This window comes from Schistocerca cancellata, chromosome 6 (assembly GCF_023864275.1).
Source record: "Schistocerca cancellata isolate TAMUIC-IGC-003103 chromosome 6, iqSchCanc2.1, whole genome shotgun sequence".
Classification (NCBI taxonomy): Eukaryota; Metazoa; Arthropoda; class Insecta; order Orthoptera; family Acrididae; genus Schistocerca; species Schistocerca cancellata.
In genome coordinates, this window is record NC_064631.1 from 345,920,511 (window position 1) to 345,947,255 (window position 26,745).

Genomic DNA, 26,745 nt, shown 5'->3' on the forward strand with positions numbered 1-26,745 from the left:
ATTGCATCGAACCAGTCTTCGGACTGAAACCAACTACTGCAATTGAACAAAAAGTAATTGCGTAACTTTATTTTTTCGATGTTGTTATTAAAACATTTGGTTTTCCATTGTATTCTTCAGTATACCAACATAGGTTGAATCAGTGTGTTGTTTCTCGAGGATATTTGTTCAGGTTTTCTCGAAATTGTCAAAGTCTGAGAAACCTAGACAAAGTTGTAATCCATACTCATTGATGTTCTGTAATTTCATTAATGACTCACAGATGGTCCATTTGTTATATGTACACCTTCACATGAGTAAAGCACCATTTTTGATATGGTTCATGTGTTTTTTAGTAAATATCTACTACATTATACTGGTAGACTATGTATAAAAACTGTTTTCTTTCTTGCAAAGTAGAATAATTAAGGCATTTGTGTCATCTTTTGCAAACATTCTGTAAATATTTCTTGAATTTTCTTTCATAATTTCCTTTGAACCGCCATACACAGATGCCTTTTTTTTGTTCGTTGAACGACCTTAAACACAACAGTGGCATTACTCCTGGAATGTAATTTTCATTATTAACTATTTGTGTTTCCGATTCATCTCTTGAATTAGGGAAACTTTGAAATAGTCTCAGTTGTTTATGATTTTCTGTTAAAAGATACAGTGGTATCTGCTATCTTCACTCATGAAATGTAGTACTTATCGAAAATAAGATTTTGTTTCAGGTTTTTCCAAAATGTTAATGTTTTCATCGTTTCTAATTGCTCTCAAAGGCGTTTCCGACTCTCTTCATTTTATTCAGCACATTCTGTCAAGTTTCTATTATCATTGACATGTATCATCTTTTTGAGATTTTTTCATACTGGTGATACCTTTTGCTATTTTCTAAATACTGTTGCTGAGTAATGGCGCATGGGTCCATGCCCTAATATAAAACACCATTTGTAAAATTAGCTGAAAAGTCTATGTATGTTCAATTTAAGTAAACACTTAAGTGCTTGAACTAGATACAATTCACTAGTGAAATTGGAGATAGTTATTAGTGAGATAGGTAGATGAAGTGAATGATGGGAAATGCAAAACCACAGTTCACCAGTAGAATTCAGAATTTCTTTATTTGGGGAAAGTAGCTGACAATTTTGGTTTTGGTCTTTCTTTAACATTTATCGATATGAGGGATGCTTAAAGTCTGGAAGAGTGGTAAACTGAAACAGATCAGGAAGAAAGTTGTTCGTTTGGTGGCGTATTCTCCATTTTTGGGAATTACACAATCGGGGAACAAATTGAGGGTAGTAACATGTTACTGAAAACATCATCTGATGAAGCTGCAGACTGTTGAGAAAGCCATCTCTCAGCAGCAAATATGAGTTGTATTGGTATTGACTACTAGCGAAACTCTTTGCAGTGCACATGGCAGTGTTCAGACTGTTAGGGTTGCATACTTTAAGAAGCCAATAAGTGCAGTCGTGGGAGATGTTTGTGTATTACAATATGCCTTTGCTGCAAAAGGTACAACTTGGTGGCAGGCATTCCCTCTGTAACTTCAACACTCCGTAGCATCGTTTGATGACGAGTTTGGACCTGGTTTCCTATCCTCATTTGTTCTTCAGGACACTTTTTACAATTCATCAAAGTGTGTGTAGTCTTTCCATGTCAAATCTACAAAGGTGCCAGCCCCACCATCTGATTTTCATCAAATTTGGGGTGTTAATTGAACTTGAAGAGTGAATGAAAAATGCCAAATTACAAAATTGTAGCAGATGTACAACAAAGTTCTGAAAATGTTAAGAAATTTTGACACGCACTGCAGAAAAAAAGGCTATAACTTCTGTGTAACAGGTAATTTTGGAAAGATCTGGAAACAAACTTTTGAATGATACACTCCTGGAAATGGAAAAAAGAACACATTGACACCGATGTGTCAGACCCACCATACTTGCTCCGGACACTGTGAGAGGGCTGTACAAGCAATGATCACACGCACGGCACAGCGGACACACCAGGAACCGCGGTGTTGGCCGTCGAATGGCGCTAGCTGCGCAGCATTTGTGCACCGCCGCCGTCAGTGTCAGCCAGTTTGCCGTGGCATACGGAGCTCGATCGCAGTCTTTAACACTGGTAGCATGCCGCGACAGCGAGGACGTGAACCGTATGTGCAGTTGACGGACTTTGAGCGAGGGCGTATAGTGGGCATGCGGGAGGCCGGGTGGACGTACCGCCGAATTGCTCAACACGTGGGGCGTGAGGTCTCCACAGTACATCGACGTTGTCGCCAGTGGTCAGCGGAAGGTGCACGTGCCCGTCGATCTGGGACCGGACCGCAGCGACGCACGGATGCACGCCAAGACCGTAGGATCCTACGCAGTGCCATAGGGGACCGCACCGCCACTTCCCAGCAAATTAGGGACACTGTTGCTCCTGGGGTATCGGCGAGGACCATGCGCAACCGTCTCCATGAAGCTGGGCTACGGTCCCGCACACCGTTAGGCCGTCTTCCGCTCACGCCCCAACATCGTGCAGCCCGCCTCCAGTGGTGTCGCGACAGGCGTGAATGGAGGGACAAATGGAGACGTGTCGTCTTCAGCGATGAGAGTCGCTTCTGCCTTGGTGCCAATGATGGTCGTATGCGTGTTTGGCGCCGTGCAGGTGAGCGCCACAATCAGGACTGCATACGACCGAGGCACACAGGGCCAACACCCGGCATCATGGTGTGGGGAGCGATCTCCTACACTGGCCGTACACCACTGGTGATCGTCGAGGGGACACTGAATAGTGCACGGTACATCCAAACCGTCATCGAACCCATCGTTCTACCATTCCTAGACCGGCAAGGGAACTTGCTGTTCCAACAGGACAATGCACGTCCGCATGTATCCCGTGCCACCCAACGTGCTCTAGAAGGTGTAAGTCAACTACCCTGGCCAGCAAGATCTCCGAATCTGTCCCCCATTGAGCATGTTTGGGACTGGATGAAGCGTCGTCTCACGCGGTCTGCACGTCCAGCACGAACGCTGGTCCAACTGAGGCGCCAGGTGGAAATGGCATGGCAAGCCGTTCCTCAGGACTACATCCAGCATCTCTACGATCGTCTCCATGGGAGACTAGCAGCGTGCATTGCTGCGAAAGGTGGATATACACTGTACTAGTGCCGACATTGTGCATGCTCTGTTGCCTGTGTCTATGTGCCTGTGGTTCTGTGAGTGTGATCATGTGATGTATCTGACCCCAGGATTGTGTCAATAAAGTTTCCCCTTCCTGGGACAATGAATTCACGGTGTTCTTATTTCAATTTCCAGGAGTGTATTTATCACAACCATGTTCAATGTACACAGTTAAGGTCAGGCACCTTGTTCTATGACCTTGAATATCTCAAAGCATGTCCACCTCAGAATTGATAGAAAAATTGTGTTCACTTCTTCATGTTAACTATACAATACAGTAAAAGATGAAGTTGGGACAACATATTAATTGTACAGCCATGTGATACAATAAAACAATACAAATTGTATGCAGTGTGCAATAAAATGGCATAAAGTTATTAAAAAAACTGTTAGAAAGGTGGCTGTGCACAATGAGGTAGCAACGAGAACAGTCCAGTAGCAAGCATTTGCAATAAGCTGTTTAACAGACCTCTGACTTTCGGTGATCCGAAGCATGTGATAATGATCCAGCCAAACACATGTGAAAGGCATGGCAAAGAGCTTCATATTTACACAGACATTATGACAAGCACATTGTTAGGACTTACTATCTGTCAGGGATAGGTAACATGATATAAAATGTGCTTAATTTATTGAAAAGACATGTGTTCCACCTGATGGTGTTCTAATGTCACCATTGCAATAACATCGTCCCTGTCCACAGTAAAGACGTTGGTTTTCTAGGGAAATAGAAATAAAGATAAATGGCCACGAGGATATGGGAAGCTAATTGTAACCCCACTGGTATCTTCATTAGCATTCAAAATGCATTCAGGCCACCAGTGACATTCATACAACAAATCATTTGACATCACTGAGACATGAGTCTTCCTGGATCAATGTTAGAGATTCATGTCTGATGAACTGGTTGTGGATAATTGTAGTTGTGTGAATTTTGCAAACTACTCTTCACAGAGAGATACTTCTTCATTGTACTCACTGTAGTATAATGAAAGTGTAGAGATTAATTTCCTTGGAACACCATTCAAACAACTGTTTGGCTTTCATTATCTGAGCATTGCAGTTGCAGTGGGAACTGGCATGGATAGCAAGTCTCTTGATGGTGTTGTTGGTACTAGTGATATGATCACATGGTTCTTTGCCATGTGACTTGGTAAAGAAATGCCACTCTGCACTGACGGTAAAATCACTGTGATGAAAAAAGATATATTTTATATAGGGCTGCTGCACAGAAAAAAAAACATACACACACACAATCTGAGAAGTAATACATATATTTGTGTGTTCCATGGGATTGGGATGATATGAAGTTAACCAAACATTGCTGGAAAAGATAAATGCTTACAATAATTGTGTTTAAGGCATTTTTTTATGATAAAAAATGAAATGAGATCTATTGCACGTGTTTCTGGGTGTCTATAATAAACAACAAGTGGATGAATTGTTTCTGTGCGTTGTTCCAGCGAAAGCCATGAACCACATCCTACAGGACTAATGCTTTTTCTGCGAAATTGCATATTACAACGTGTACATTGTCACTGACCTCCTTTTTCAGATTTTGTGTAAATTCAGACTGTTAGAGAAGTATGAAAAAGTGCAGCAGGAGCGTTTTAATTTGTTTGCAGTGTTTTACAAGAAGCCTTCTTCAGAAGACACACACATCTGGATAGGTGTTCTATCTGTAGATGTCCACAGCTTGTATGTCGTACCATCAATTCCATGTTCATCAGAGAACTCTCCTAGGTATACCATGAAAGAATGGGTACCAGAGCAGTTCTCAAATGAGGACAAACAACTGTTTGGCTGTTCAGGACAGTGTTCATACGTGTTAACTGTTGGCATCATGCGTCAATGCTTTAAAGCTGCAAACTTCCATCACGAGCTTCACATTTTGGTGAACCCCCCCCCCCCCCCCCCCCTCTCTCTCTCTCTCTCTCTCTCTCTCTCTCTCTCTCTCTCTCTCTCTCTCTCTCTCTCTCTCTGTACCTACCTGCCTAGATGTACTGTTTGCAGTATGTTCATCTTTAAATGCTTGATGCATCTCTGTGTCTCTTATCTTCTCTGTTGTTGAATTCAGGCACAGTTCACAAAATGTTCACTTATGACACATCTAGGTCTCAGGTTAGGAATTGCTGTGATATCATGTTCTTTGACAAATCGTATCACTTTTCTCATTAAATACTTCGAAGCTCCAAATTCATTTTCAAACCTTTAACTGCTCTAACTTTTCAGAAGAAAAGTCAACATTGGATCCCCTCACTGCTTGTCGTACTAGTACTGAATTGCTCTTTCAACTGAATTATACCTTCACATTATACATTTGTTTCATCCTCTGTATTTTCTCCCACACTGGGTACATATCTACTTTAGAATAGCTCAGGCACTTTCTCAAACATTTTCTGCACATATGTTTTATCTTTCTGTCTCTTTATTTGTGGCTAGGGACTCACCAAGAGATACCAGATTGTCATTTAATGCAAGTAAAGCAATATTTTGATCTGCAGATGGATCTAAGGAGTTATGTAGTTTCTTGATTCCTATCTGTTCCACTATAGTTGCTTCAGCCACAGGCTTTTGTTTCCGTGTTAATGATTTCCTACATCTACCACATATTTTGTGGTCTGTCACTTCGTCAACCACTCACAGTTGCGCTTTACATAAACTTTTCTACCCCAAATGGATTACAGCAGCATGCGATCCTCTCAAAGTACATATTTGTGGTAAATTTGTACAGTCACAACACACAGCACATTTTTCAATGGCTTCCTCTCTACATGCAGCACCCCTGCTGTCGTCCAAGCTTTTATACATTTCTCTGGTCTTACCATGTTCTTGATGTACAGAAGAATGCTTGCTATTGGCCTGTCCACATTGCTACTTTACTATGGCATTGTTGTCACACCACCTATTTAACAGTTAACATGTTTTCAGTACTTTATGCCTTTTCGTTGCACATTATATACAATTTGAACTGCTTTATTGTGTCACATAGCAGTAGGCATAAATGTTTCCTTAATCCAGATGTCATCTGAACTTTATTTTTTTTGTCCCCTTCACTATGTTATGCAGTGTAACATGAAGAAGGAATTAAATTTTGTTCATTAATTTCAAAGGTGGCATTTTTTGAGATCTTAAAAAGGTCACCAACCTTAATTGTGTACACTATTTGTTTATGGTCATGTTGCACACCATGTGAAAGGTTATTCCCAGGTCTATCTGTTTTCGTATAGAAGTTACATCCATTTTTGTCTGCAGTGTGTGTCTTAATTTTCCGCATGTTTTCAGAACTTGTGGCAACTGTCACTTTTGTCAGACTTCTGCAGCAACTCTTAAATTTGGCATTTTTCATTCTATTGTCGGGTGAATGAATGCACTAAATTCGACAAAAATTGGAGATGGTTGGATTTAAAATTTTTGTGTCCTGTGTTATTGTGAATTAATGTTTGCAGTAATGAACAGATGTGTACATTATTTACCTGCATGTTTGTGTCGTTCATTCTGCTTGGCATATTTAGTGTTTTGAGTTCAACAGAAAATATTTTAAAATTGGTAACCAGTGAAACCTCTCTTTTACATTTTTGTGCGGTTCCTTCTTTAAAAAATGCGAAATTGAGGAAAATGTTAAAAAAATATGCGCAAAAAAATTAACTGGCAGATATGATTAACAATCACAGTCATCTCCAAACTTTGTATAAAATCTGTTTAAGTGAAGGAAATCAAATGTACAATATAATGGTTATACAATAATTTGTGGTAAAGAATGTCATCGGTTCTTTAAAAAAAATTGCAGGTGTGTAACAGCAAGAAAAACTCGTCAAAAAATTGATCGGTGTCTACGACTAGAAATTATATGCTCAAAACACACATTTTTGAGAGCTCATCCTTTTTGCTCATCCATATAAAAATAAATTTGATGAACATGTTGAAGTAAACCAAAAATATCACAGCAGCTGAGTGGTGAAACCAAAAGCATAAATGCGGGCATCTGCTTAATGACATACTTTGTCGCTGTTACTGTTATTGTTTAATGCTTTTCTTATGAGCCACACTTAATATGCTCACCACCGTTAAAGTGTTATTTTAGTCTTGATGAGAGAAATACAGACATGAAAAAATGAGTTTTACATCCCCAGTTGACATTACAAACTTACTATAAGTTGGCTCAGTAAATTTCTGTACGCTGTGTAAAATGTAAATTTGAAAGATAGACAAAAGTCTTTCTAATGTGATATTGCAGAAACCTTGTTCTGTTTTCATGTGACACCTCTGTTATAGCACATCATCTGCACGAAAAGTCTATTATCAGCTCTTCACAAAATGCTTTCACCCATACCTGCACCCCCTTCGCTGAAGGGCCGCTTCCCCACACGTCTAGTAGGTGAGCTCAATTTACATCTGTTAGTGTAGTGTGGTGGCTGCGCTGGCAATTGGATGGCTTAACAAGTCGCCAGCCAGTAAGTAAGAGTTAACTAGCTGGAAATGGGCAACGTTTCCTCGATTATGACCAAGCATATTCTTCAAGACTCAATGTTTGAATTTAAAAGGTTGATGATTTGTATCGTTACTGAATGTAGTACATTGGAAATAAGTGAAAAAAAGAAGAGACTGAGTTATAAATGGCACAACAAAAGGTGATGGCTGGGCCCCTTTGTCACATATTGGCTTGGTACGGAGCACTTCGCATCGTCTGTCTGTCTGTCTATTACCGCTGCAACCTAGCAGTAGTTGTATCATAACTGCGCGGTGAAGCTAAATGTTGCAAGTTGTGTTGGTGACAGGGATCGTGGATTATGTCAGTATTTCTTTTCTCACATCTCTCCTCTCCACAATGGCGTGAAATATTCCCTTAATTCTGCCACCACTCGTGATGCGAATCACCTGTCTTTTAAGTCACTTACAACTTTTTCAGTCACATCAAACGTCAGTGGGAACCAAACGGGACAGTCAAGCGAGATGTCAAGTAAGAACTTACAGTCTAGGTAAACCTTACTAGAAAGAAATGTAAAATCGGGGAATTTTTAGCATTGACCATGTGGTATTTTTGCGGGGGCTACAAATTAATGATGTAAAATTGTGAAAAACATAAAATCAGAGAATATAAAATTGAAATTACACAGTATTTGTGACTTAAGTGAGCAAGCCTTGTTCTTATACTCAGGGAGAAAATGCTATGTTTTATCATCTCCATAAACAGGAAACAGAAATCTATTTTTCTTTGTGGATTGTTGTGTAATAAGTGCTCCACTTCCATATTTGGCTAGTGTTATTACTTAATACTTTATGATGTAGTAACTGTGTCACTTGTGTATTAAAGTATGTTGTTGGAAAAGCTACACTGATAGAGCCATGTAAAAGAGAGTAACATAAATTATGTTATTTCAGACAGAGTCATGCTAGTGCTGCAGCTTTAGCTTTACAACAACCATCACCAGCACCAGGGAAAGACCTTCCAAGTGTCCATAGTACTAACATGCAGCAGCAACCACAACAGCAGCAACAGCAGCCTCAGCAGCAGCAACAACGCAGTAATGTCTATCAGCCATCAGGTTACATCGTCCAAGCACCAGACAGGCCACTACCGCCGGTAAATAAATCTTGAGGCAAATTGTATTGTTTTGAAACATGTTTAATCCATGCCCATGAAAAATAGCATTTATCATATTAAACTAAAACTGGTTTTGAGAATAATTTCCTATAAGGTTATGTATTAGTCATTTGTTGTACATAAATGATGTCACGAGCTGGGAATACTGAATGTTTGAATGTTCTGAAAGTAGCTTAAAACACTAGCATATGATCGAATAGGTCACCATGTTTTACTCGGGGTTGGTCACTCGATCTAGAAACGGAAATATCAGGGAATAGTAAATTGTAGTGAAAATTAGGAATGTTTTCACATAGTTCTGAAATTTTAATGTTAAGCTTTAAAAATCATGTGCTTTTGTAATGTCATAAAAATCTGACATAAAAGATGTTAAATGTTTGAACTGCACTACTAGTGACAAGTGTTAGAAACAGAGTTTGCAGTCCACTGCTCATTAAGACAGGTTTTGCTGACTGGTGGAAGAAAATATTCCGTACATGTGAGCCTCCCACCAGGTGACATCATGTGAATCAAAGCATTTGCCCCATAGGATGGCATCTGTTACTTTTTTGAACTAGGTGACGTCTTAAAATGTAGAGTTTCCTACATTGTGAAACCTACCATAGTGAGCCATGCTTCATTATTTTATGTCACCATTTTCTTTTCAGTGTATGTTGAAAGGTAAGTTTTGATATATTTTTTTAACATATTAGCACCTAATTTATTTTTAATAAACATATATTCTTGATTTTTGGAAAACTTTATTATGGCTACCAATTTATGGAAATATGAGGAAGTTTTGTTCACTTAGGTCCTAAATGTGAAATTTTGCGTCATCCTCATTTGGGGACACTGAACAGTTGACAGTTGTTTTATCCATACATTGATTACTAGAAAAACGAAAAGAGATGAGGAAATTGGCAACAATAATTTCATAATAACATTTCAAAATTATTATTTACTTTTCAGCAACTCACATTTACAAAAGTTTTAATACAAAAACTTTCTAAAACAATCATTTGTCAAGTCCTAAGTGATATGTGGGGATGCATTCCATACAGAGTGTAGCATTACACTTCCCACATTATGTTCTGGGCCTTCCTTTACAGTTCTCAAACTGGTACCTTCTTTGTTTTTTATGCTTCTGAACGACATGCAGTATCTGCTCATATTGTATTTCTGGTACTTTAGCCCTGGAAGATGAAATGAGTTTTGTTGGACTTTGTTCAATTAACCTCATTTCAACACCTTTCTTTAGGCGTGTTGTGGCAATCTGTCTTCTGAATCCCAAAGAGAAGCTCCTTCATTGCACCTCTTGAAAGCTAGATACACATTTACAACAGTCTCATACCTACCATCCTTGTACTGCAATTGTATGTTTCTGTGTTAGCCAGTTGTGAAGATTGATGCCTCCATTAAATTCTTGCAGGTGTTTGTGAAACACTGAGCCTTTCTTTCTGGGATATATTCCAAATTGGACTTTGACAGTAGGGAGCAGTATCAAAATTAGTTGCTAGAGCAACACACTTGTCATCATTCAGTTTTGTGGCCAAGATTTCCTTCTCTGTCAAATCTGAACTCAAAATATCCCCTCCCTTTGTCTTTCATTACATTATCTGGTATACGGGACACTTCCTTTTTGCTTTCTCATATGGTTCCACTTGCACAGAATCCTAGTTCCTACAGTCGGATGAGCAGTCGTGAGTAGTAAAGTAATTGTCAAAAAAATACTTTGTAATTGCTTGGCTCGCCAGTAATGGACGACATTTTCAAAACTACTTTTGGACCCAGTGATAGATCCTCATTTTCATCCTTTTTGTCCTTCCCATAGTACAGTAAAAAGTTGTAACAGTAGCCATAATTACTTCGAAAGGCCCGTAGTCTACATCCAATACATTCAAAGTCTTATAAACTGTTTTATTGGGTGATGTCCTTAGTACCCCATGATGATTCCATCAACTGCTAGATTTTCCTGAAGACATCCCATCCTCGATAATTTTGTACTTGGGCCTCTGCTAATGGTTTTATTTTGAAACCTTTGACACTTTTGTTTTCATTGGTCTTTTTATTATGTGATGCAGACTTAAGTTCAAGATATATCAAGACACATTACATCTTTCACTATTTGAACACCAAGAGCATTATCCTCAGACCAATAATCTGTTTCCATCTAACTTCTTCTTTAAGGAATGTTTTAAAATAAATATGATGACTGTCTTCGTTGTCTCTTTCATGTAAAATTTTATTTGTGCCTGCAATATTGCATACATAGGTATTCCCTAACAAGTCATCTTCAGTATTTTCCTCTGTCTGCTCATCAATATCCGGAGGTAGACCTACCTTATCTGTATCTATTTCTTCATGAAATATGTTTTCTGCTACCTCTTCAGCAGTTTTAAAAATTTGGTGAGTCATGGCAAAGAAATCTGAAGAACCCAAAAAACATAACATTTACTGTGGAAGTGCCCAGTGTCCTCAAATGAGGATGGCAAGAAGAAAAAACTACTGTTCTCAGTCAAGTACAATGGGCTCTTATGGGTTAATAACATGGCAGTAATATTTATTTCCTCTTGGTTAACCAAGGTTACAATATAAATTTTATTAATGCACAGTAGACAAGTTCAGTAATGTTAATGTTTATATGCCTAAGATTAATCACATTTTTTCATAATTAATTATGTAAATAATAAGAACACATCTTTCACAGATGAGGTGTACCCATTGTGGTTACTCAGTGAAGAATATTTAGTGTTGTTAGAGGAAATGAAAAAAGACAAGTATTCTGCCTACTGTAAGCTAAGGAAAAGACCATTTAGCTTGAGTAATATGGTAGAAATGCATTAACAAATCGTGTGAAAGGGAAGACATGTAACTTGACTATTGAACTTTCAAAGAAATGTTTACCTGTTTCCTGTTTTGCAAAAAGATGATGGTTTCGTCAGAGAGTCTGTACTTCTGGAAAGTGATCACAAAGTTCCAAGTAAAATGCAGGCATCTTGTTCATTAGCTGTCACTTCTGCTAAAGAAATTCTCTACAAATGTTTTCATTTTCAGCAAAAGCAACAAAATTGTGTAATGCCAACACAGCAGATATTGTTTCTCTTTTCACAACAATGTTTCCAGATGGTGAAATTGCATCAAAACTGCAGTTACAGCAATTGTGCATAGTGTTCCTCTATAGTTTGGTGATACCATTTCAGAAACTGTAAAAAACTGTGACTATGTTATTGCATACTATGATGGACGATTAAACAGAATCACTCAGAAGCACAAATAGACTTGGTACTCAGATTTTAGGATGCTGAGAAAAACTAGGTCTCTTAGATTTTTAACATCTGTGTGTTTTTTAATTTTTTTATTAGGGCGCACAACCATGCAAGACCTTTTAAATGGGGGTAAAAATGATTTGGGTGAAGAAAACACAAACTAAGTTACACATGTATCAAGGGATGGCCCATATGTCATCTTGAAGGTATTGTGAAAGTTAACAAGTGAGTTACAAGAATCAAAGGCTACCATGTGTATTACACACACACACTACATAATGCCTTTACAGCAACCATTAAAAACACTTATTGGAATGTAGTAGAGCTTTTATGAGTGTTGTATTATGTATCCAAGGATGTGCCAGCAAAGGAACTGATTATATGAACTCAAAAGGTTCCAGCTCAGATAGATGAGGTGGCTGGAAAATGTAAACGCAGCTGAGTGAGCTATTTCTGTCTCATTGACTTTATCAGTATTTGTAACAGATGATGTTCGGAGTCACAGTGTCAGACACCAGTCCCAGTTCTGCAGTAGTTTCAGAGCACATCCTTTTGGCTTGAAAGTGGTATTTGTTTATATCTGTTGCTTCACACTTTGAAACATTTTTTAGAGAAAGATAATTTCAATCCTTCAAACTGGTTTTGCAAAAAAAAAAGTTAAAGGCATCACTGATTTACATGTGTTGCAGTTCGGAAATAACTGTTCAATCTGTATGAAGGTTCTGTTACAGAAGTTAACGGGGAGTCGCCAGTAAAATTTGCTTTGACAGAGGCAATTGCATATTTAGATCCAAGTATGGTGGCATTCAAATCAGCAGAAACAACCCCTGATTTACACTTGTGCCATCAGCCTCTGTTTGAGAAAGATGTCTTTCCAGAATGTAGGCTGTTAGTGCTAAGCATTAATTTAAGGAGTTTAATTCACTACCAAGAATAAAACGAGAATGTTAATGTACAAACAATAGAAAAGTAGACTGGATCATCACTGGACCAAACTTTTAAGCTCATTGGGGAAGAGGAATTTCCTGATCTGAGGTCTGTGGTAACATTTATTTCCATACTTTCTCATGGGAATGCATCATTTGAATGGGGGTTTTCTTTGAATTCAGGTGCCATTATGGAACATCAAAAAGAAAAAATACTGATGCCCAACAGCAGGGTTTTTATGCTGTTATTTCTTCTGGAGAGTAGAAAATGTTGAAATAATGAAATGGTTGATACATAACAGTGAAAAATGATCATTCTCATTATGTGGAGTCACAGCAGAGTGCTGCTGATGAAATTAATCTTCTTACAAATAAAAATAAAAATTATTAGCAGATACTGAAAGAAGATACTTGTTGAAGAAAAAATGCAAGATCGTAAAAAGTAGTGCTACTTGAAACTTTCTTCCTTATAGTTTTATAGTGTGAGGTAACTTTTTTGTCATTTTAAAATAGTTCTCAAGTTTTCCTTTAAACTAACGTGTGGAGAACATTATATACATATAATGGCTACATTTGTGTCAGTGTACCTAGTATATTGTTCCATTGAATATTCATCTGTGTAAAACTGAAGTATAAGGAACTACACCTTCCACATCATTAATGGGAGATTAAATTTATTACGTACCATTTCACAAGAAATCATCCGAAAAGTGTATGAATTTTGCATTTACAGTAAACTGTAAGTATTTTGCCAATATTTTTTATTCAAGTCGTAAGACACTAGTTAAACTTAAAATTTGTGTGTATATCTTTACCTGACTGTTTCTACACAGCTAAATGTGTTATTTTCCATTTTTAACACGATTTTTAAAAGAGCAAACTGCCATTTGACTGTGTATTACTATAAAGGACAATACTAAAAGTTGTTAGACCTTATTATGTTGTATCTGTTGACAGTCCAAAGCCTGTAAACAAGGCTAACACTTGACATGTTAGTCCTGTTTACCTGATTTGCACTGCCTTAACAGATAGGGCATAATAATGGTCTAACAACTTCTAGCATTGTACTTGATAATGATATAAAAGTCAAAATCTGAATAGTACAGAACATAAGTGTAGTAATATATAGTCAACTGGTGGTTTACTCCTTTAAACTGCATTGCATGACTCTTACTCAACATCATTTTTCATTGTTCAAATCATTTAATTTAAATTAATTTACAGATTGATTTAAAATGTGTGCACTTCATATCTGGAATTCTTCTTGTTTGATATGTTGTGCTTCATCCAATGTATTGCATTTCACTTTGCCATTTGGTGGTACATTGAAATGCCAGTTTGTCAAAGTATGTTAGGTATTTTCAGTTAAGCATTAACATATAAAATCAGCATTAAAAAGAAAGAAAGAAAAAAAGAAAAGAAAAAGAGAGAGAGAGCAGTAAAATACTGAATATTTAAAGCCTGCTCAACATTCCATATGGGAAAAATTTAGTAAAATTCTGGAAAAGTCCTTAGAAAGTCATGGAAATTTAGTCAGCCATTAGAGTGTCAACCGTGTACTCCTTAGTGTGCTCTAGGTGAGTACCCAGTGTTGCCTGGATATTTATTTATTCCAATTTTCTTTTAGAAAAGTAAAAACGATAAATTCTCTCTCTCTCTCTCTCTCTCTCTCTCTCTCTCTCTCTCTCTCTCTCTCCCCCCCCCTCTCCCTCTCTCTCTCTCCCCCCTCCCACCTCTCCCTCTCTCCAACTCTTTACCTCTTACACCTGCCTCCCCTCCTTACATCTTCTTCCTCTATCCCCACGCCCTCTGCCAATTCCACCAACTTCCTAACATCCTCTCCATCTTCAACCAGCGTCCTCACCATCGTCTGCCCTTTCCATCTGCCCACTACCCATCTTCCGTCTTCTACACGCCTCCCCTTCCCCCCAATCTCACTCCAACTCCTCCCCCTACCCTAATGTTGGTCTATCGCCTCCCCCCCCCCCAATTTGGTTTCATCCCCCCCCCCCCCCACGCCCCAGTGTCGGTCCAACTCCAGCCCCGCCCCAATTTCGGTCCATCTCCTTTCCCCCCGCACCACGGTCGGTCCATCTCCTCACCCCCCCCCCCCCCCCCCCCCCCCGCTACACTGTCGGTCCATCTCCTCACCCTCACCCCCACCCCCCGCACAAATGTCGGTCCATCACCTCACCCCCCCCCCCTTGCACCAATTTCAGTCCATCTCCTTATCCCCCCCCAGTCCAGTGTCTGTCGGTCTGTCTCCTCATCCCCCCCTCCCCCCAGACCAATGTCTGTCGGTCCGTGTCCTCCCCCCCCCCCCCAGTCCAATGTCCACTCTCTCTGTCATCTTCTCATCCCCATCGAACTCCTCCTCTGGTCACCCCCAACCCCATGGGAGATAGATGGTTCTTACACTCACGGCACCTTTCTAGACAATGCCTTTTGTGTACAAAGTTCAACTGACGTCAGTCTAGTGGTTTCCAGACAGTGAGGTGTGTGTGTGTGTGTGTGTGTGTGTGTGTGTGTGTGTGTGTGTGTGTGTGTGTGTGTGTGAGAGAGAGAGAGAGAGAGAGAGAGAGATTGTGAGACTTGTAGTTTGTTCTCTATCGTCAGGCTGTAGAGAGAAGTGAATTTTATTTAATTTTATATTTAATGTAGTTCAACTACCACTGACATGCAGAGTTCTCTGTTGTTCACAGGAGCAACATTTTTCAGATGGAAAACAAAAGCCTATGATAACACCACATTTAGAACAATACTGGTGCATATCTACCTTCCTCTCTTTGTAATTTTGTATTACTTATGGAGTTGAAAATATTGGATTCAGAAGTCAGCAAAATACAATAATAAATGTATTCACTCAGAAAAAAGATGGTGAGGAACACAGAAGTATATACAGATACACAGAACCATTTGACTGAAACATCGGACATGTGGTAACCCAGGCTCAGGTGCTACACTCATGACTGTTGAAGTACCACAGGTACTAATTAGTTGTGACCTGTTGAATATTTATCAGCCTCCTTTTCTCCCCAAGTTTATATCAGCACTCAAAGAGCTTAGAATATCTATTATCATTTGCTTTCACGGGTGATGTTTTTATTTATTTATCACTATTTGTGATAGTTTCCAGTTCACCAAGGTTTCGTTTCCAGCGACATAGTGTGGCAGTTACACCCAGGTACAAGGATTCTTTAACTTACCAAACAAGAAAGCGTTGGTATGTTGATAGAATAAAAAACACACGAACACACACACAAATATTCAAGCTTTCGCAACCCATGGTTGCTTCAACAGAAAAGAGAGAAGGATGTATATATATATATAATAGAGAGAGAGGATATATTTTCAGCTCGCCAGTTATTATTAGTGTTAATAATAATATTAAAAATACATATATCTGGTTTCTACTTTGCCTGTCTTCAGTGCTGTAATACAGTCTGTATTGGTGTTGAACAGTATATTCCACTTCCTTGAGGAGCACTTTCCTTACAATCTGTGGAACACACATTAGTGTCCCTGTTCCTTTGTAAATATGTATTATGTTTTTATGACAGTATTTACATTCTTGATGATTTCCTCACTGTGCCTCCATGGAACAAAAACTATAATTGATATATCCCCCAGTACACTGCCATGAAACTTAATACCAAAGTAAACAGCAGCTAAGCAGTAGCCAAGCATGAATCCTGGAACATCAACAGCATTTGAGCACCCCACAACCAAGTTTGCAGACTATCTGCTGTCTGAGTGAACAGATTTTGCTGAACACCACACTACTGTCACAATCAGCTGCATTAAAGGGGTCAACATTGTTACTTTGATATGTTGTCTCAGTGTGATGTTAAGTGTTTTCCTAATTGTAAATCACATATTGGAAAACCATTTGTTACATCAGTGTGTGTGTGTGTGTGTGTGTGTGTGTGTGTGTGTGTGTGTGTGTGTGTGTTTTACAAATTATGTAATCAGATTCCAATGGTCATGTGTCTGATAAATCTTTCTTTCCCTATTTTTGTAGCCAAGAAACAGCATGTATGCCAGTATGTACCACCATAACATGTACCCGCCAAAGGCATCACCACCAGCAGCAGCTCCTGCAGCCAGTAATTTTCCAGTTCATCCAGATGTGAGATTAAAAAAGCTCCCATTCTTTGATTTGCTTGGTGAACTGCTGAAACCATCTAGTTTAGGTAATTTTGTGGCATGTAATGAATAAATAAACTTATAAAATGATATGATGAAATACCTTATAACACAATAGCAAATGCGGTAGTTACTGTAGTTAAGCTATTAAACCTACATTCTTCATTACACCACACAGTCTGCTCTCAGTACAGAAGCCTGTTGGACGTTTTGTGTATATGGGTGGGTGGGTGGGGGGGTGGGGGGGGGGGGGGGGGGGGGGGGGCGAGCCCCCTTGCCCATCCCTGTTCAAATGTATGCTGCAGTAATTGTCAGTTGTTGTTAAGTGTATGAAGTGGCCTGTGTTTTAGGCAGGCTTCAGATACGAAAATATTCTAACAACCTGATATAGATACAGAAACAGCTAGAAACTGACATCGAGGAAGATCAATTTGTGTTCCAGAAAAATGTAGGTTCATGCTGGGCAATGCTGACCTCATGCCTTATCTTGGAAGATAGATCAAAGAAAGGCAAACCTACATTTATAGCACTTGTAGAGCTAGAGAAAGCTTTTGACAGTGTTGACTGAACTATGCTATTTGAAGTTCTGAAGGTAGTAGGAGTAAAATAAAGGGTGTGAAAGGTTATATTAAGCTTCTGTAGAAACCAGACTACAGTTACAAGGGTTGAAGGATATGAGAAAAAAAAAGCAATAGTTGAGAAAGTAATGGCAGTGTTGTAGCCCATTGCTGATGTTATTCAATCTGTGCATTGAGGAAGTAGTAAAGGAAACCAAAGAAACATTTGGAGAAGGGCTCAAAGTTCAGGGAAAAGAAATAAAAGCTTCAAGATTTGTCAGTGACAGTAATTCTGCCAGTCAGTAAAGGACTTTGAAGAACAGTTGAGCAATATGAATTGAATTGTCTCTTGGAAAGAGGTAATAATGATGGTAAGCAATGAAAACCTTGTCACTCCAGTTGGTTAAATTTTGCAGCCGAAATAGAAATAGATTCCCATAAAATAATATAAAGTGAAACAGGAAGTTGCTACATTTGTAACTGTATAGTAGAAGCCAAGTTATTGACAGATTAGAGAAATCGTGCACATTCAAATCTCTCTTTGATTATGTGGTTACTGGTAGACAGGATACAAAATACAGACTGTTTACGGCTATAAATGCATTTATGGAAAAAGGAATTTGTTAATATCAGATATAAATTTGATAGTTGGTTTATTCAGTGTCAAATCAACAAGTGCTTTTAAAGAATGAGATTTTCACTCTGCAGATTAGTGTGCGCTGATATGAAACTTCCTGGCAGATTAAAACTGTGTGCCAAACCGAGATTCGAACTCGGGACCTTTGCCTTTTGCAGGCCAGTGCTCTACCATCTGAGCTACCCAATCACGACTCACGACCCCGTCCTCACAGCTCAGGTTCGCAGAAGAGCTTCTGAGAAGTTTGGAAGGAAGGAGACAAGGTATTGGCAGAATTGAAGCTGTGAGGATGGGTCGTGAGTTGTGCTTGGGTAGCTCAGATGGTAGAGCACTTGCCCACGAAAGGCGAAGGTCCCGAGTTCGAGTCTCGATCAGGCGCACAGTTTTAATCCGCCAGGAAGTTTAAAGTGCTTTTAAATTTGTTTGAAATTAAGTATGCGTGTAGTATTCATAAACAGTAGCACAAAGCAGTTTTTACGCACTCCTCTGATAAAAGGATACTGAGTGCTCAAAAATGTAAAAACAATCAAATTTTTAACTTTTGGGAAGACACTGATTTGTTCACAACTTGTGTTCAAATTAAGATAGAATAATGAAATTGAGCTCATTTGAAAGCTCACTTAAGGGGTGCACACATGATATAAAACTTAATTAACTGCAAACATATAGTCATTTTTAATAAAAACATCATTAGTGAATTCTGAGAATCTGTATTTTTAAAATTCTCAAAAAACTTTGACAGATAATGTTTTCCTCTATGTATTTGGAAAGCTTCAGCTTGGTATGAGCACAACTATCGAACTTTAGATTTAAGATAGTGCTGTAAAAACAACTTCAAAAATTGCCTTATAAGTTTTGAATTAAAACATACAAGTTGCAAATCTTTAAAAAAATCGGTACAACTGAATACCAGAGATAGACCTAAAATTAGTTCGTTGTTAGTTCTTGTTACTTACTTAGATGATTCATATCAGTCTGTTTCATCGTGTTTCTAGCCAATCAATTTGCTGCGTGTCACAATTGCTGCATGGGATGATGTTAATGTTCACCGTCTAGTAGTTTGAGTATACAAGGTAGCCTTCCATGATACTTACGGAAAGAATGTCTGACTGGGGCATGTGGAAGATGAAGTTGGTCCGTGTGGATGTAAGACACTAACTGTGATTTAATCCTTTTCCTAATTTTTTCCAACTATACATCCAAAAAATTTAATAGTGTATCAAGTAAAATATATTACTTCTCTGATGGAGTAGCAGCTCAGTATAATAATAACTATCATATTAACAGAATCTTCCGTCAGTTCTTGGTAGAACAACATTATAATAATAAATGAAAAGCACCAGTTTGCTTTTGTTCTACAATATTATTTTTATTGCTAACCGGTTTTCGGCTTACAAGGCCATCTTCAGACATTTAGTGAGTATTATCACCTAAGAAGTTAAATGTTAGCAGACAACATTGGAAGAGAAGTAACACATCTAGAGTGAAGTAGAAACATACAGTGAGTAACATCTTTGCAATGAAATAGTAAATACTGAACAGTACATAAATAACAATGTAGTTGACAGGAAAACCTTTAGCACAAAACAGGAATAGCATGCCTACATAAGTTTCTATTAATAAAGAAAACTAATGAAATAAGATAAAATGAGTACTAGACAAGGCTACATCAAGAGGTATGAAACATGGAGAGTGATACACAACCAATTAAAAAAGAGAAGAGACTGTAGTCAATGTAAATACAGAATACACGAGGAACTTAAGCAATATCAATAAGATAAACAGAAATTAATAAATGCAGGAAAATTGAGGTGTTTGAGGGAACCTACAGTTTGAGAGTGTGGTGGTACTGCATTTTAACATTAACATTATAATCAAAGCAGTGGCTGTATACCAGTTTACATTAAATAAATGAGCAAAGTAAAATATGAACAGTATTTGATGAGACAACTACAACGGGAGTTAAACATGAACAGTAATGCAAGACAAGTTAAAAGCAAACCCTTAACTATTGAAACTACAGCATATGTGGAATACAAAGACAACTGCAACAAATAAAACAACTTAATGACTACAGGAAAATGGGAATATGTAGGAAGAGAGAGTGTGGGAAGTAATGAACAACAAAGATGATTATATGAAGTTTAGGAGAGGGGAAGTGTTGAGTTGTGTCTGGTCATTTAGGATGAGATCTGGACTGTGAGCAAGATGTTTGTTAATTTCCAGGGCTTCCAGCAGGTTGAGTTTATGGCCTTTGTTTGCTAAGTGAAGTACATGGGGCACTGGCTGGTAGTTGTGACCCTCACTCAGTACATGCTCAGCAAATGCAGAATCTGAATTCTGCAACCTCCAGCTGCGTTCATGTTCAGCCAGCCTAGTTGATATGTCTCTGACTGACTGACCAATGTACAATTTATCACAATCAGAACAGGTGATTTTGTATACCCCACTGTTGGCTAATAACTGGATCTTGTCTTTGCTATTAAAAACACACTGGGCTGTAGTGTTCCTGACATAGTAGGAAACCCTATACTTGCAGGATTTCAGTGCTTTGGCTACAGTCTGTGATACCTGACCTAGAAATGGTAGAGTACACCATTTCTTGCAGACAGTGGATGGGGAAGCAGGTGGGGCATAGAGGAGGGGTATAATTTTCCATTTTTGTTTCCTGTGCAAGATGTGGTCAATAAGAACTGGATTGTAGCCATTGGCTGAGGCAATAAATTTATTTGTATCTAACTCTGCTTTAAAATCATCTCTGGACATGGGGATAGATATGAGACGGTGTACCATTGAGTGGAAAGCTGCATGTTTGAGAGATATGGGGTGTTGTGAGCAAGAAGGTATTACTGTGTCTGTAGTAGTTGTTTTTCTGTAAATTTTGAAACAATGTGTGTGTGTACTGATGTCAATGGTAAGATCTAAGAAGTTTATGGATTTGTTGCCAATTTCCATAGTGAACTGGATATTTTTATGTTGACTGTTTAGGTTTTTTCAAGAATGTGTTGAGTTGTCTTGTAGTACCAGTCCACATACACAGGACATCATCTACATATCTAAACCAGTATTTGATGTTTGCACTCAAAGGTTCTGTTTTTAGAAAATTTTGTTCAAAATGGTCCATAAATATTTCAGCCAACAGTGGACTAAGAGGGGAACCCATAGCTAAGCCATCTAATTGTTTATACAGAGTGCCTTGGAATTGGAAATAGTTCTGTGCAAGGCAGGTCTGTGTGGCCAGTCTCTTCTTAGGTGCTAATACTCACTAAATGTCTGAAGATGGCCTTGTAAGCCGAAAACCGGTTAGCAATAAAAATAATATAGTAGAACAAAAGCAAACTGGTGCTTTTCATTTATTATAATAATAACTACTTAATCAACCTGTGCTATCATGAAGATGATTTCCATCTTGAAGCCCAGTGGCATTTTCAGCCACCTTCCATGGTAAAGGGGCTAGCGATGGTGTTTGTGGAACAGTCAAGCGACTGGCTGCCTGAGCAGGTCTGCAACACCCATACATAGATCACATCATGACACCCCCAACAACTTTGTATTTGCCAAGGATAGTGTAGAGGGGATCAGTTTCAAATATCCTGCTGTGGAGGATTTTAATTTAAATTTATAAAGAGGTTTGAGAAATATTGCACAATTGCAGAGGCACAAAAACTTCACATCTTTATTCCCCTAAGCAAGAACAAAATTACATTTGGACTCTAATGAAAGCAAAATTGAACTGTCAACAACTGTAGACTAGACAGTGATCGAATATTGTTCAATGACACCACAGTATATATTGCTTGTGAATGACTCTGATGGTCAGCATGTGTAGTTGGAAAAAATTAGGAAAAGGATTAAATCACAGTTAACTTCTTAAATCCATATGGACTGTCCACATCTTTCACATTCCCCAATCATGTGGACATTCTTTCCATAAGCAGCAGAGAACTAAAGGCAATCTTGAACTCACAAACTGCTAAAGGGCAAACATGTACATTAAGGCCCATCCACATGTGTTGATTGGTCTGTGCAACGTGCACACAGACAGATTGTTGTGTGTGAACAGGAGATTTGTGGAGATATGAAATGTGCGGAAACCTCGAAGTTGGAGGCTTCTAACATTTTGATGACTTAACATGTGAGTGTGGGTCTGGGTTATACTGATTTATTTCCCCAAACCACATTCCACTTCTTTACGAGATGACTTACTTGGGGTCTGCAGCCACTCTTCTTTACTTCTTAAGTTTTAGCTGCTAGAAACTCTCTTGACATCTTCTCCTTTGAATAATGCTAGGTACAGGAACTTTCAAGCCTCTTTTTACTAGTGAAATAAGTAGCCAGACAAACTTTACATTTTGTCAATGAACGATGTATTTGACTTTCAAGCACAATAAAATTCTCACTTTCAACTTAATATGTAACTTCATTAAGTCTCTCGTACAGTCGTATGTTAGAAACAAATTGATTTACATTCGAAAGTAAGTCTGCTTAGACACCATGACTTTCAGAAAACGAGATCGTAAAAACATCTTGCCTCTAACAAGGCTGAGTCGAGATTCTATATGAGTACGTTTTCAACTGTTTTTGTTTCACATAACAATAGTCAGTGAGACAATAAGCACAAAGCTGCTTATAGATTCCATGGTTCTTCCAAACACACTCACGAACACATCTATGGATTTTGACAGGTACTTGTCAGTGCCACTCGACCGCCGCGACTGATTTTAAACCTGCACACACGAACATGTGACGCGCAGTAGGTAGAATTTACCATCCCACACTCGTATCTAGAACATCGTGTGTTCGAAATGGTAGAAGGCTGAGAGGTTCTAGAATTTACACAGAAATTCTCGAATCACTACATATGCCGCCCCTCCCCCCTCCACACACCCGACCGAACCCGCTATAATTTGTACATAATCATTATTCACATAATATCTCTCATAATAACATTTCAAATCTTAACAGTACACATTTCATATCTTAACAGCAATCTTTCACTTATTTTTTCTCTACTCTTTTGTTATTTTACTTAGTTATTAAGACATGAGCATTTATTCATTGTTTTAGTCAGGTTTACTAATATTTAGTAATTGGGAGAACTCTGTCTTTCCTTTAATTTTTTTTTTTTTTTTAATTGTAAACTTCAGGTGTTTAGGACACATGAGTAATATTTTGTCTATTCTTATCTTTTGTTTTACCTTTTTCCTAGTATGTAGTATTTTCATTATTTGTAGCTTGGAGGAACTCTGGGTGAAGTGAAAGTGTTCTTTTGATACTCATTTACTTCCACGAAACATAATAATGCTAGTAATTCATAGAATTTACACTTTCCAGAATAATTCCTATAAACTTTGTGAATTTTGTCACCATACTGTCCCCTTCTCCAAGGATCAGCACCTGTTCCTTGCTTGTGGGTTGACCTTACTTCCTATTTCCGTTCTGGCCGGTACACCCCTTACAAAACATCTGTTTCTTAGGCCACAGATCATCCTATCTCCACATAGGTACGTCTTCTCTTTATACTTGGTGAATGCCGGGTATGCCCCCCTTTCCTTTCTGAGTAGGCCTCACGGTTCATTACCCTAATATACATTTCTATGTATACCAAATAAAGCTATAAATCTATTTTTAACTTCGCATTCATTCTTTAATATATCATTCACTCCCTAGAGTTGTCCTCTATTTCTCCACTACTATACTTTCAATAGATATTATGTCTATATACAGGGTGATTCGCGTAAGACGTAACACCCCCTTTATTCCGGGGGCGATTGCACGTTTCGGCAAGCGGTTTTCGGCGAATCATAGCGGACTATGGGGCACATATGTTGGTACATGCACAATAATCACAACGTTTATATTGACCGAGATAATGCAGCAAGTACATGTTTTTTAAATGGGATGCTATACTTTTTTTACCGTCATTCGAACGCTCTGGAAAAGATGCGTATAGTGATGTAACACATGTTGCTATTGTGATTCAAACTTTGCTTAAAAGACGCTGGGAAATATTGTATGATTGAAGGTCGAGGTGGTCGGAAGAGGCTGCAGACTGTAAACACGCCTCGCGCGATGCGCAGGCTGAGTTGCCGTGCTCTATGCAGCAAGCACGGCCTACGCTACGTATGTAAATCCGCATTCCCCAGCGTCTTTTAAGCAAAGTTTGAATCACAATAGCAACATGTGGTACATCACTATACACGTCTTTTCAAGAGCGTTCGAATGATGGTAAAGGAAGTATAGCATGCCGTTTAAAAAAACATGAACTTGCCTCATTATCTCGGTCCATATAAACGTTGTCATTATTGTGCGTATACCTAAGAATGTGCCCCATAGTCGGCTTTGATTCACCGAACACCGCTTGTCGATACGTGCAATCGCACCGTGAATAAAGGGGGTGTTACATCTTACGTGACTCACCCTGTATACTACTTACGTCCCACTATCCTTCAATTCATCAGAGTTTTTATTGTGGTGACATTGTTTAATGATCAACCTGACTTAATTCTACTCCTCCTTTCATTTTCCTTCTTTGCACACGCCTCTCTCTTATTTATCCATTACTCATTACTACTTTATAGTTGTTCGTTATGTATGTGCACCTCTTCTTATGTGTATTCAATATAGAACCATCATAATTCCCCATATATGTGCACAGAATTCCCTATGTACACACCTTTCCCCCTACACAGGGTGTATACGACCCGGGACAACCGGGAGATCCGGGAAAAACCCGGGAATTTTTTCATCCGGGAGAAAACCGGGAAAAACCCGGGAATTTTTTAGAATTCCGGCAATTTTTCATTATTTTAGGTTTCAGTTAAATTTTTGCAATATTGACTGGTAAGAATCGATGCTCTAACAAAGGATATTACTCTATCCCGCTACTGCAGAATAATACTAAAACAATAAAACGTGAACGAGAAAAAAATATGAAAATAAAACATAAATTTCAAAGGAAATGTGCCATATACAACAACAAAACACGGTGCTCATACAAACGTTTGCCAACAACAAAATGTGTCAAAGGTGTTAGGAAGACTATGCAATGGTTTATAACAACAAAATGTCTCCAATGAGAGTGACGTCACAACGGTTTAACTAGATTCGTTATAGGAGTTACGAGCGGGCTCATGCGCATGCGCAGTTGAGTGGCGGGGCAAACCGATGTATCTGACCCGAATGACAATTACGGGGGTGGAGGGGGCGCCAAATTCATATTCTTGAGAAGAAAAAAATCATGTTTCACAAAGAGCCTAGCATCCAGTGCACGTTGGTCTACCGATTACTCATGATTTTGAAACGCATCCCTCTTGGTTTTTGAAAGCACTCTGTAAGTTGATTTCTGAATGAATCGTAAGTTAATTTTTGAATGCGTGCCTAGTGTACGTGATGTCTGTCAGGGGAATCGTCGTCGCATCTAGAAATAAACTTTCCTGCAAGCAAAAGGGGACCGGGTTATACGAGCTGAGCAGAGTAAAGCCGAACGAGTGAACGCCAACCGCTGTCTGATTATGTGGTTGATTGGGCTTGGAATGATCAGCTGTGCTATAATTACTAGCGAAATCCATAGAGTCAGACTACCAGAGTGGAAATAAACGACTAACAGGAATAACAGGTAAGAAAGATTACGTATTATCTTCTCAGTGTATCCAAGAAAATGAAATTTTGTCAGAAAATTTTTGGCCAGATCGCTCCACTTGTAAGGGCCAGTTGTACAGCCCCCTTCTAGCAGCCGATTAACTTCTATTCTGGAAGTAGGGCGGAAAGTGGATTGTACGAACATAACAACGCCTAACCGGAGAATAATCAGGGATAACTAAACCGGTGATTCTGGCAGGGTTAGTGAAGTTAACCAGCGACTAAATTTTGACAAAGGCAGGAATAGTTCCAGAGTTAGTCATGACAAGATTGTTTGTTAGAACGAGGAACGGGGACATCACACCAATTAGGGAAGAATATGACGATTCCAAATTTAAGTAAAAATCTCGTACTACTACTTTTCGATCTCATGCTCGAGAAACTGGGGCGTATGAATGAAATGTGAAACTATTTTCTAACATTAAACTATTTGCTTGTAGTAGGCCTAATAGTCATTTTATGTTGGTCTTCGTGAATTATATTGTCGTGTTATAAAAATGACCATTTGTGCAAAAACAGTCTCGTTTATTTGGTATGTGTTACAATTTCTGCAGTGTTAGAAAGACCTATTTTGTTTTATCTAGCAGACAGCGACAAAATAAACGTAATCAGATTTGAGACACCACACCAGTCATGAGTAGTATTTGTATTAACAACTCACGCAGCATTAGACAACGATATTTCGGCCTCTTTTCTTTTATGACATAACGTAAGATCTTTTAATGTTTTACACATACGAACATACGGGCTTCCTGCGTCATCGTAGCTGCCAAAGCGCGGTGGCGCCTCTTACCTGGCGCTCTCTGACGACTGCTGAAACGAACCTATTTCTAACAGGT

General features: G+C 38.7%; 1 protein-coding gene across 7 annotated transcripts in view; it reads left to right on the plus strand.

The window, feature by feature from the left end:
* Nucleotides 1-26,745, plus strand: part of LOC126190754 (E3 SUMO-protein ligase PIAS3) — a 261,787-nt gene that overhangs the window by 82,637 nt on the left and 152,405 nt on the right. For all 7 annotated transcript variants that reach the window (XM_049931264.1, XM_049931262.1, XM_049931269.1 and 4 more), the window contains 2 exons: nucleotides 8,532-8,733; nucleotides 16,947-17,118. In XM_049931264.1, coding sequence (XP_049787221.1) covers nucleotides 8,532-8,733; nucleotides 16,947-17,118 — 374 coding nt within the window. The remainder of the gene's footprint in view (nucleotides 1-8,531; nucleotides 8,734-16,946; nucleotides 17,119-26,745) is intronic.